We start from the raw sequence: 12,944 nt of genomic DNA, 5'->3' as shown, positions 1-12,944 counted from the left end.
ATAGCCAAAATCTAGAAACAACCCAAATGTTTATCCACAGTTTAAGGAATGAATAAACTGTGGTATACCCATTGCAGTGGAATACTACTCAGCAGTAAAGTGGGATAAACTATTGCTACAACATGGATGAATCTCAAAATAACTGTGCTGAGTAAAAGAAGCCTAACCAAAAACAGAGTACATAGCGAATGATTTAATCGATACAAAATTGTAGAAAAATGTAACCTAATCAGTAGCAACAGAAAGCAGGTTCTGTGGTTACCTGGAGTAGGAGAGAGAGCGTGGGGAAGAATGACGGGAAGAGAAGACAAATCAGTGTGAGGGCTCTTTTGGGGCTGACAGACATGCTCATTATCTTGACAGTAATGATGGTTTTACTAGTTAGTATACAGATATGTCAAAACTTACTGTAAACTTTAAATATTTACAGTTTAGTTATGCTGCAATTAAGGCATTTTTTAAAAAGCAATGCAGTCTCTAGCATGTTTAGATTGAAGTAATAACTTTTAAATTTGACAGTGAGGGAGTCTTCGGTGCCTGGGATGAGGGCAATTATTCACGAGTAGAGGTTTGCTCCCTCTTAGTTGAAGGTAGTTGCTGAGGTCTATACTCATCCACTTGGTATTATCAGTTACTATTTATTGAGCACTCACAGCTTTGAATTTTTATTGTACCAGGATTATTATTTTTTAATTAAAATTTATTGGGGTGACAATGGTTAGTAAAATTACATAGGTTTCAAGTGTACAATTCTGTGATACATCATCTGTATGTCACATTGTATGTTCACCACCCCAAGTCAGTTCTCCTTCCATAAATATGGAAATTACATTAAAATTAAAATTTTTGAAAAATGTCCCTTTTTTGTTGTTGTTCTGTATCCCCCAGATTTATGTAGCCATTTGGAGGAAGAAGAAGAAAGTACCACCATTCAAAAATTTATAGACCATCTGCTCCATAAAGATGTGGTGGATTCCAGGATGTTGGAAGATCTTGGAATGAATGGAAACCAAGACCAGAAGCAGCAGAAGGATCCTCGTCTTACCATGGAGATGAGACATAAGCAGGTGGGAGGGAAAAACAAAATTAAAATGGATAACAGGAAGCAATCTTTGTGTAACACATTTAATAAGCTTAAATAAAGACTGAGGCTTTCTTATGAAAAAAGGTACCATCTGTGGTTTGGTTAGATAGAATAAAAATAAAATATAAGAACTTCAGAAGAAAAATAATGCTTGTAAACTGAGGATAGGAAACAATTTAAGAAAGCCCCCCCAAAAAGGAATAATTGATTTTAACCAATAGAGTGGTGAGCTAAACTTCGTTAGTTTAGACATGGTTCTTTGTATCATAAATATGTGGTTTGGGTTTTGCTTGATTTTGGTTTTTGAATTGTGACATCAACATATTAATATCGTGAATATTCTAGTGATAATTCTTTTCTAGCAACTGAAAAATTCGCTCATTTTGTGATTGTAATTTGAAAGGGAGGACAGATATGAATTAATTCCAGTTCAGCTGTGTTGAATACGGAAACTTTCTTTTCTCCAAAGGGAATAGCAGGTTATAGGAAAACGATGCACTTGACACTTTGTAGAGGAGTTTCAGGACATCAGAATGGCCAAGTCTTTGCCACATGTGCAAAACTAAGACTGAACTAGAATCATTGTCTATACATGTGTTCTGTCTTCTTGTAACACCAAATTTCTGATTGCTTTAAATCATACGGCACTGCGGGTGTTAGAAAAACTGAGGTAGAAATATATCTTTGTTTTGGGTTTATGATAAAAGAGAGGAAAGAAGTTTCGATAAGAGATAGCCATTATCCAGAAGTCTTATAACTGGAGAGTAAGATAAGGATAAAGTGAAGCAGGAAGGAAAGGACGACTCCTTAATTCAAAAAAAGAATTAATAGATTTGAAAAAAGGTTATTGTACTTATTCAAAAATATCTGTAAAGGGGGTCAAATCTATGGTGATGGAAGGAGAACTGAATCTGGGTGGTGAACACACAATGTGATATATAGATGATATATTACAGAATTGAAGAAACAGTACACTTGAAACCTATGTAATTTTACTAACCATTGTCACCCCAATAAATTAAAAACAAAACAAAACTGTGAAGTTCATGGTTTTGATTTCCAAATATGATCCAGCAACATCAGTATATTTAAATATTGATAGAAATGAATAAAGGGTTGTGCTGTTCCTTAAGGCAGTATAGGTGCTCCTTGACTTACGATGGGGTTATGTCCCAATATACCCATTAGAAGTTGAAAATACTGTGAATCGAAGATGCATTTAATACACCTAACCTACTGTACATCAGAACTTAGCCTCGCCTACCTTAAACATACTCGGGACCTTATGTTAGCCGACAGCTCGGCAAAATCATCTCAGTTTCACTGCCCAGTGTCATGACAGAGTATCTTACTACATATTGCTAGCCCAGGAAAAAAAAATCAAAATTCAGGATTCAAAGTATAGTTTCTACTGAATGTGTATTGCTTAAGTTGAAAAATTGTAAGTCAAACCATGATAAGTTGGGGACCATCTGTAAATCACTCTTCTATCCTTTACACTGTAGCCTCCCCAAAATGTTCTGTTTCAAATTATAATTAGCATGCAGACGGGGCCTCAATAAATAACAATAATGTATATGTTGGAAACTTACGGGTAGGAAATCATTACTAAATAAGAATTCAGAACTTGGCAGCTGACCCGTTAGATTTTCAACTTTTCCGTGGTGCAGATCATTCCCTGATTGTTTGGGTGTCATCTTACCTAACTTCATTTAAAAATATGTATGGGCCCTTACCCAATAAGCAAATGAATTCCCGCTATTCTTGTGATAAACGGTGGAGTTCTGGACCAGAATTTTTCAAACTGGGTATATTCTCACCTTCAAAATGTGTTCTGAGGTTTTACAAATCCCTTTCTACTTGCAAGGCTGCATTTCACCCTTGTATTCTCTTTAAGGTAAAAGAAAATCGCTTAAGACGGGAGAAAGAGCTGGAGCGCCAGAGAATTGAAAAGACCCTGAAAAAATCGGCCTTTTTAGAGGCTCAGTATCTGGTGCAAGAAGAAAAGAAAAGGAAGGCTCTGGAAGCCAAGAAAGAGGAGGAAGAGATTCAAAGGGAGATGGTAAAGCTGCGGAGAGAAATAATTGAGAGGAGGCGCACTGTGGAAGAAGCATGGAAAATGTACGCTGTACTGAGTCGTGTGTGCAGTTTCTTTTTCTGTAGTCATTTTGGAAGTACTCTACATTTTTTTTTCAATGCACAAACATTAAAATGACAAAACACAACAGAGAAATCAGCCACTATTCCACCATCCTAACAAATTAACGATTTTCACTTTTCCATGTGTCCTTTTGGTCTTGGCCCCTTTACATACTTAATTGCAACTACAAAGTACATTTAATGTGTTATTCTGCTTGTTGTAATTAACACATTGCCTGGAGTCCTGAGGTCTGTATATCACTCGGTCCAGTTCCTATTCCATAATTTATGTAAGCCTTCTGCTGGTAAGCCCTTCAGCTACGTATTTAGACTTTTCACCAGTAGTGCAGTGAGCATCCCTAAGCATAGACCTTTCTCATTTTTTTTGAATTATACTCTTAGGAGTCTAATTACTGAGTTAAATGGTACAGACCTTTTCATGACTCTGGAAACATTGCCAAATTGCTTTCCAAATGGGTTGTACTTATTTATATGATTGCTGGCGGTGGGCCAGTTTACTACACTTCTCGGCATTAAGGTGTATCATCATTTTTAATACATTTTGCACTTTTAATAGGTATTGTATTGGTTAGTTTTCATGTCTTTGGTTACCTGAATATTTTTAAGGTTTAACACATTTCCTTATGCATGTCTGCTAATTGTGCCTTGTCCTACTGTGACTTGCATCCGTGTCTTACCTTCTGAAAATCATGACGGAGGGTCTCCATTGCCCTACTGCCACTGAGAAGGATAAAGAATATCTCACATGAAAGGAAAGTCAAAATAATTCTCACAGGATGTAGTCCTATTATGTATCCTCATGCAGAAAATGAACTTCATAAATGAAATAGCTAATGTATTTATTCGGAGAAACAGCACCATTCATGATCTGCAAAAGCCTTGGAACAACGTGCCTGAAGTGCCTGAGTACTCAAACTGAGAGGCCGGAAGGACCTGTTAGATAATCCCTTCCACCCACGTCAGCCCACGCAGCTCGTCCCCCTGTGTTCTTGATTGCTCTCCTCCCCGTTTTAAAACAGCTCAGCAGTACATGTGTGCTTCACTCTTTCAAGTGCCAGGCTCAGGCCTCCTCCAGACGTGCCATTCCTTTCAGAAAGCAGTCACAGGTGTTTCAGTGAGTTCTTGCTAAGGTCAGCCATGCTTTTCAGTTTGCTCTTAAGCCCTGAGACATCTAGGCTGATCTAAAATAAATTGTGAAGCAGTTAACATTTGATGGTGCAGGAAGCTTTGCGCCATGGACGCTCAATGTGTTCACTGACCAGTCATTTCTTTTAGAAGTTGAAATCTTCTCCATGGTTACGGAGAGCCAGACAGTGTGCTGTACTTCTAGGTGGGTGAACCGATTTAAATGATTTAAACGTTCATTTCGCAATGAACAACAAGAGCCATGAAAATGTTGTTGTCATTTGACCTGCGAATTCCAGCTCTAGGAAAACTGCCCTAAGAAAATGATCAGAAATCCAGACAAAGATCTGTGCACAAAGATAATTAAAATAATATTATTTATGATAACAGACATTAATAAGTAGTGAAGAAAGTAATAAAAACAATGTTTGTACAGTGAAACAGCACTGACATGGTATCATTGCTTTTTTCCTGGGTGGAAGTAAGCATGGTTTTTATACCTCTCCAATTTTTCACAATGAGCAGGTAGTACTTTCACAACAGATACTTATTTTAATGTTATTTAAAAAGAACAGATCCATGGTTATTAGAACTGTATTTCTTTAAATGCCCACTATGATCTGCCTATAACCATCTAATGTAACATTGTTATGGCGTTGGTAAATTTGGAAAGATTCTGTAAAATTGTATTGTTGTTAGGGCTTTTTCACTTATTTGTAAGCTATCCTAAATGGCTTCATTACATAGTTTCGAAGTGTCTCTAAGAGATTTATTAATTACATAGGCAAAAGTAGCGACTGCACCAGAGAAGCCACCTTAACCAAGTGATGGTTAATATCACCAGTAATAAGATATAACATTGTGTGTCCCCTTGTATGAGACATGAGAATTAGAGAATGTCTACGGAGTATTCTGACATCCATTTCTCAACTTGAGTTTCTATAAATGTAAAGTGAAGTTAGAAAGACTAGGTGACTTGCCTGAGTTTTCACAGTTTGTTTGTGGCCACAGCCTATGAATCCCGATTCCTGACCAGGTGTTACCTTTACTACCTCATTAATAGTATATGTACTATATACACATACACATATCTATGTAGTTTAATATGCTCCAAAAAGAAGGCAATTGCTGTGAGCTGGCGTGAATGTGAGAGGGGATGACCTGGGTAAGAAAGAGTAGATAGGTGGGTGAAAAAGAGGACGACCAAAAAGGTGAGCGACAGTTACTGAAAGATTCTCGCTACTTGCCTGAAGGCCTTTTTCTCATTGTTATTAAGTTCTGTTTTTTCTTTTAGCTATTTTAGAAGTAATATAAATTCCATTCTCCTTACTCAGTAACACCTGATTCTTTTATTATTTTTCTCCCTAGAAACCTTATAAAAGTCCTGTAAAAACCTCATTCCTTTCTCACCTGAGGGTCCTTTGTTGTACCCCCCCCTTATAAAAAGAGAATTTATGACTATATTAGAGAATACCTAGTAGTTGTTAACTCTCAAATTTTGATCCAAGTATCGCTCAGTGTTAAACTCAGTAAAAATACTCTACTAAAATATCTATAGGGCTTTCTACTTTTCAGAGTATATTATAAAAATTTCATTTAATTTGTGTTTTTTTTAAAATAAATAAACTGAGGTTCAAAAAACAAAACAAAACAAAATCCTACCTTGTAGTTTTAAAGCCAGATCAAAAATCTGTATCTTTTGATGGAAAATGCAGTGTTCACTCCACTGTGGTAGGTTGTAACATTACTTGTTAAGTTTGTTGTTCACGTATGTATTTTTAAATTGTTATTAATAGAGAGAAGAAGAAGCAAGAAGAAAATTCTCCAAATATTCCAGAAAGAGGCATGTTTCAAACTGTTCCTATTCTGGATGAAGAAGAAATGGCAAAAGAAAGAAAGAAGAAACTGAAAGAGTTATTAATCCAGACTTTCAAGGAAAATCACCAGGTGGGAATTGGAATGTCTTTATACTGGGCATTCTGTAGCGTAAATGACAAAGGCTCCATCAGAGATGGGGCAGGGTAACACTAAGCCCAACCGAGCCTCATCACAAATACCAAAAGTGCCCACGCCGCTTGTGCTGTGCAGGGCTCTGATCCCCTGTGCGGGGGCTATTCTTACATGCTCTGTGTGATCCTAGGATACCAGGGTGTGAATTTGAGACACCTTCCTAAGTTACCCTTTTCAAAATAGCATTTAACTACTAATTGTAGATCTCTGGCAATTTTTGAAAGCTTGGCTTCCACTCTGATACTCTTACAAACCATTGTGTTCTGGATTATTCAGAAGTTTTCAAAAAGTCACTTGCCTTTTGGTAGCTCAGATCCTAAAGCAATGATACACTTACATTTGTGCTTCCCGCTCCCTTTTATTTATTATTAGGTTGGTGCAAAAGTAATTGTGGTTGAAAAGGTTAAATTGCAAAAACCACAATTACTTTTGCATCAAATAGTTTCAGGTGTACAAAACAATGCAATAATTAGATATTTACACCCCTGACAAAGTGATAACTCCACCAAGCCTACTACCCTTCTGACATCGTATATAGCTGTTAGAATACCATTGACTATATTCCCTATGCTGTACTTTATATCCTGCGACTATATACGTGTGTGTATGTGTGTATTTAATTGTAGTTGACATTCAATATCATTCAACTTCAGCTTCAGGTGTATAGCACAGTGGTCAGGCATCCACACATGGCTCTGCGTTTTATTTATTCTTCTCCCTCTCTTTCACTCTTTGTAAAATTAACTGGCCAATATTTTTTTTTGGAAAAATGAGCATCTTAGGTAACTTAAGCAGAAGTTTTTTTCAATGAAGTGAGATTGATAACAGTATGAATTTGGGGTTTAAGGTGAAAGGAATTACTTGCAAGATTTGTAAATGAGAAGGTTAGAGATAAAAGATAACTACATATGTTTTATATCTCCTACAACACCCACCCTGGTGCCTTAGGCATTGCTGAAATTCAGTGAACGGGTAAATGAATGGATTTAACAAGAGAGAAGAGAATGTCAAGAAGATTCTGAGGGAGCTTGATAAATGTAGGATAAACTACAAAGACCCTGGAAATCAGTAACAGGAATTTGAATATGACATGGGTAACTAAGAGATGAGGAAAAAAGTAAACTAGTCAAAGCAATTTTTTTTTAAAAGCTAAACATTTGATGGGGGCATTTTGGACTGATGGTCAGGCAGTCATAATTATTCAGATATAAAACAGCAAAAGTTTGGTCAGAGTTTTGGCTTTAGAAATGAAGAGGGAAGTGTGGTGGGAGGAAATGTTAAGAATTAGGATTAACATTTTGAGAAAGATTTGCAAAGACTTTCAAGGCACTTCCTTCGTGAGACAGAGTGAGTTACTGGGTGCTCCTGCAATAACAGTTCAGATTTCTGAAAGAAAATAGGAAGGGAAATGAGTACTCGGGGCCATCTTGAAAAGGCTTGAGGAGAAAGTGCCATGATATGTTACACAACCAGTGAGAGATGGCTGTGATGTGTTCCCAATAAGATTAACTTTTAAATTTTATTGAAGTCCACTGTACAAGAAGAAATCATGTGTGTTATAGATAGAAGTGCTAGGTATGACTTTTAGACAAAAATAAAGCTTTACAAATTTAGTGGCCTACTAAAACAGATTACTCAGTTTTAAAAGGACCAGTCAGTGTACTTAAAAATGAGAGATTATGAGTAAATTATCTCTCCTTTGGCACACATTCTGCTTGATTTGAACCTATACTTTATTGTTTTTAAGTTTTTATTTTGAAATAATTTGGGACATACAGAAAAATTGCAAAAATAGTACACAGAGTTCCTGAATATCCTTCACCCAGCTTTCCCCAAATGTTAATCTTACAGAAACATAGTATAATTCTCAAAACTAGGAAATTAACATTGGTAGATAACATTAAATACCATTAACTACATTAATACATCTTACTAGAATGTCGCCAGTTTTTCCACTAACGTCCTTTTTCTGTTCCAGGACTCAATCTCTAATTTCATGTTGCATTTAGTTGTTATGTCTCCTTAGTCTCCTCCCAGTTTCTCAGTCTTCCTTCTCTTTTATGATCTTGAAATTTTTGAAGAGTACTAGTCAGGTGTCTTGTAGAATGTCTCTCAGTTTGGGTTTTCTGATGTTTTCTTCTGCTCAGATTGATATTACGGATTTTCGGTATGCATACTACAAGAAGTGAAGCTCTGCTCTTCTCAGTGTATCGTATCGTGGGTGTGTAATGTTAATATGTCTTATGACTGTTGCTGTTAACCTATCACATTTAATATTGTGTCTATAGTGGGTTTCCCCACTATACAGTTACTGTTTTCCCCTTTGTAATTCATAAATGTCTTAGAGGAAATATTGTGAAACTGTGAACTATCCTTAAACTTTCACCTATTAACTTTAGCATCCATGGGTGGATCTTGCCTGTAACAGTTATTAATGTGATATTTGTCTAATAATGCTTTTGTATCTCCCTCATTTCTTCATTTATTGAAATTCTTCTAGAAGGAAATACTGTCCCTTTTTCCCATTTATTTATTCATTTATTCAATTATTTATTTGTATCAGTATAGGCTCATGGATATTTATTTTATTCTGTGGGTTATAATGTAATATTATTGTTGTTCACTTTGTTACTCAAATTGTTCTAACTTTGGCCATTGGGAAATCTTTCAGGTTGACTCTTTTGCCCTTGCAAAATGCTACCATCCTTTTTCGGGCACTTCCTTTCTGTCACCACTAGATGTTTCCAGCTCATCTGGTATTTTCCCTGCCCTAGCCCTGGAATATGGAACCCTAGTGCCTTTTATTGGAGAATAATACTTAGAAACCAATATCTGGATACTAAGTGTGCTCACTGCTACTGGGGTGTCAGTTGTTTCTGGGCCCTCTCAGCAGACAGAACTGGGAAATATATGCATATGTGCTAACCCACACATGCATCCACATCATGTTTATTTCGTGTCTATCTGTATACATACTAACATCCATGCGTTCATTTCATGCAACAACGCAGGGATGCTCTCCTTCCCCGCCCTCACTTGTAACATAAGTTATACATCTGTATGTATGTTAAAATTATCTGTATATATGTTAAAATAATAATGAGTTCACGGTAACTTCAACCCTAATCCAGCACCACAGGTTTCAGTGTAGCCTTTTCTTCTTGCTTGGCTACAACTTCTTTCTCTGCCAGTTGAGAAATCTGGAGCTTTTCTAAAATATACTCACTTATTTGTTTAATCCTAGTATATTAGAAAGTAGTTTCAGATTGTTAACCCAGACTGCCATAGAAACATTTTAGTAACTAGAGTATGCTATTGGTACAGTTATTTTTATTTTTAGCCTTATTCAGCCAAAATATGATTTTCCAAAGTTTCTCAGGTTAGTTCTTTTTGTCTCCTTTCCCTTCAGTGTGATTGTGTGAGCCATTTGTAATATTGTCAGTGAACCTGTTACTCAGATTTCCCCAGTGTATGTGGGTGTGACTGAGACATGGGAAAAACCCACTTACCAGACTCCTTGGGCTCTGCATCGACTTGGCTGGAGACAGGACAGCTTCTGGTAAACACCACCGGACTGGCAGGCCCTCTGGGCTCATTATCTTGGCCCCAGTCCACATTCCTAGCCTGGTCCTAAAGGAGCCTGAAGCTGCCCTTGGGTAATGAAACGCGGATACTCAGCAGCCTAAATATGACCACAGGACACAAAGAGGAAATGCCTCACTGCCTGGGAGTGAGCAGCTAGATAACAGGAAGCTCTTGTCAGCGCCCTCTGAATGATTCACTGGCACAAACCCAACAGCAGGCTATATAGAGTATTTGCAGGAAGACTAAAGAATTTCTTTCTGCGAGATGCTGTAGTTCAGGCTCCTTTGATTCCTATACTCTTTGTGCTTTGATTCTGGATTGCATTTGCTCCCCCACACAATCTCTTAACATCACATTTGGGTCATATTATTTAATAGGAGACTTTCTGAGAGAAACAGCAGGCTGTCTTTATCAAAACACAAGTTCAGATACAGCACTATTCGTGCATCTTTCCTACCCATTTCATTTCTAGGTCTCCTTGGGTTAACAAAAAACATCTTTTTTTTTTTTTCTTTATAGAAACTTTCTACTTCCATCCTATCCTATTTCCTCTTTGATCTTGCAGTAAAATCTCTTGGGGAGATTCAGCAATCCACATGCCCTTGCTAATTAGAAGTAACAACAAGGGATTCACCATGAAATTCTTAATAACGTTTGGAAAATGGCCTTCTTAATTCTCACCCTGTTCTGAAATACATTTTGTATTTTCCTAATGAGATAAGAAAGTCTATGATCTTTCCTACTTGTGAAAGTTGCAGAGAACAATGAAAAATGGGTTGACACTAACCTAAATCTTAATTCTATGGGGGAAGCAAAATTGCTAATTTGGTTGGGTTTTTCTGTTAGACAGTAAGGTAAAAATGACCCAAAGGAGTCATTGTGGCATAGTGCCTTCCAAAAGGCTGCCCCAAAATAAACCCAGGGAAGGTGGAGATATACAGGAAACATATCTGATGAGATGATGAAAACTGTAGTTAAGCACCTCGTTTATGTAGCAGGATTCCTTCCTAAAGACCTTAGTTTATCAGGACTGCTTACACACTGCTGAAGCAAAACCATTTCTGAGCTGAAACATAGCAAACATCTTCTCAGCAGTGTTGTCTTTCCAGGGAAGGAAATGAAGGGAAAGCCTCTTTGCAAATAAAAAACTGCAGAGAAAGAGAAATGTAGGGCACACACATGAAGAATATTGGGATTCATGCATTGCATATGTGAGTTCATATAGCCAACTCTCTGTAAAACTTCTAAGTAAAATTGTAGTATTGGTAAAGAGGCTGTTTATTTTGTTCTTACAGTCTTCTTCATCCTCACCCTATAAGTAATCCAGGTTTCCCATTCTCACAGAAGGACAGTGAAGGGCAGTTTACTAAAACATTGCACTGGTGTTTTTGCTTTTCAAAATGTCGTGAAGCCTTTTTTGATCCTAGAGTTTCCATTCATGTATAGATGATTAATTTTTTTTTCTTTTGAAAAAAGTACTGATTAATTTCTGATTTAAAAAATTAAGAAAAAGCCTTTGGCATAAATAAAGCCCATTCTCTAAACTTGTACAGAGTAGAATGTCTTTTTCCCCTAAACACTGGACATTTCAGGGGAATATTTATAAGGAGCCCGAGAACCAGATGGGTGAAGAACAAATGACATCATGTCATTGTCTTACTGTCAGACTACCCTAGAGGTACATCAAGCATTTGTCCAATGCCTCCTGAGGTAAGCTGTACTTCTAGCAAAGTTTGTGTGTGTGTGTGTGGCTGCAGGTGGGAGAGAGTGGGCAGGAAGTGGGGATTCATAGAGAGGAGGAAGAAGGTCTAGAAGGGGAAGAAAGAAGAAAGGAAAGAGGTATTGGGGAGCCATAGGTCTGCCTTCCCTCTTAAAGACACGAGGTCTTGAAAATTGGTCTAGGCTATGTTGGGAAAGGAGCTCTATCCTAACGCATAGTTAGGTCATAGGTTGTATTATGGTCGTTCTTCATTAAAAGATCCCAGAGAGATTTTTCTTAGTTAAGAATTTACTGTATGGCAAGACTAAACAATTGCTTTCTGAAATTCTACTAGAGTGAAGCAGTATTAGATAATTACAGCAATATTATTGATGGAAACTTCTCAGCAGAATTAAGAATTTACAAAATGTCCTTATGTTAGCAATATATATTTATGCATTTATGGATGAAATGATATAATGTCTGATGTCTGGGATTTATTTTTAAATACACCAGAAAAAAAAAAGTGGGTAGAGGAGAGATGAAACAAGATTAGCAAAACGTTGATAATTTTTGAAGCTTAGTGAGGGGTTTATTCTTCTGTTCTACTTTTGGTTATGTTCGCTAAATTATTGTCATAAGCATTTTTTAAAATTTTATAAAAGGAAGTAGGAAAAAATTAAATAAAGAATTAAAATGAGCATCATATCTTCCGGGATCTAACAAAAGCAGCTTTCTTTCTGTCTGTAGACAGTCGACACGGGTAGCATTTGACACAGCAGCGGTGTCAAAGTTTAGGCCTCCAAGCTTTTCCATGGACCTCAACAGCAAGTCCCAGCCTTGGCAGTGTGTGCTGAGAGCTGAATATCTTTTCCCTAATGTGATTAGTTATAGGAGTATATATAGGTGGGGGTGGGGGACACAATGTTTTCCCCTGCATTCTTTTAAAAATTATAAGCATCAGGAATAGGATGGTTCACAGGGTACTGATTTTCAGCACTGTTTCTTCCCAGGGGCATTTATTTTGCCAATGTAAAGATCCTCTTCTCCCCAACACCCAAGCACTTCATGCGGTCTGTGGGGTCTTCTGTCCAGCAACAGCAGTGCCCAAAAGGAAAAAAAAGAAGTTGGGGATTGCTTCTTTTTTTTTTTAAGATTTTATTGGGGAAGGGGAACCGGACTTTATCAGGGAACAGTGTGTACTTCCAGGACTTTTTTCCAAGTCAAGTTGTTGTTCTTTCAATCTTAGTTGTGGAGGGCGCAGTTCATCTCCAAGTCCAG

General features: G+C 37.2%; 1 protein-coding gene across 2 annotated transcripts in view; it reads left to right on the top strand.

Annotated features, from left to right (window-relative positions):
* CCDC191 (coiled-coil domain containing 191) overlaps nt 1-12,944 on the top strand; it is a 64,671-nt gene that overhangs the window by 11,554 nt on the left and 40,173 nt on the right. For both annotated transcript variants that reach the window (XM_033128383.1, XM_033128373.1), the window contains exons 4-6: nt 889-1,067; nt 2,982-3,205; nt 6,166-6,316. In XM_033128383.1, the coding sequence (XP_032984274.1) occupies nt 889-1,067; nt 2,982-3,205; nt 6,166-6,316 (554 nt within the window). The remainder of the gene's footprint in view (nt 1-888; nt 1,068-2,981; nt 3,206-6,165; nt 6,317-12,944) is intronic.

Source organism: Rhinolophus ferrumequinum, chromosome 2 (assembly GCF_004115265.2).
Source record: "Rhinolophus ferrumequinum isolate MPI-CBG mRhiFer1 chromosome 2, mRhiFer1_v1.p, whole genome shotgun sequence".
Lineage (NCBI taxonomy): Eukaryota > Metazoa > Chordata > Mammalia > Chiroptera > Rhinolophidae > Rhinolophus > Rhinolophus ferrumequinum.
This window is presented reverse-complemented; position numbering and strand designations above follow the sequence as displayed.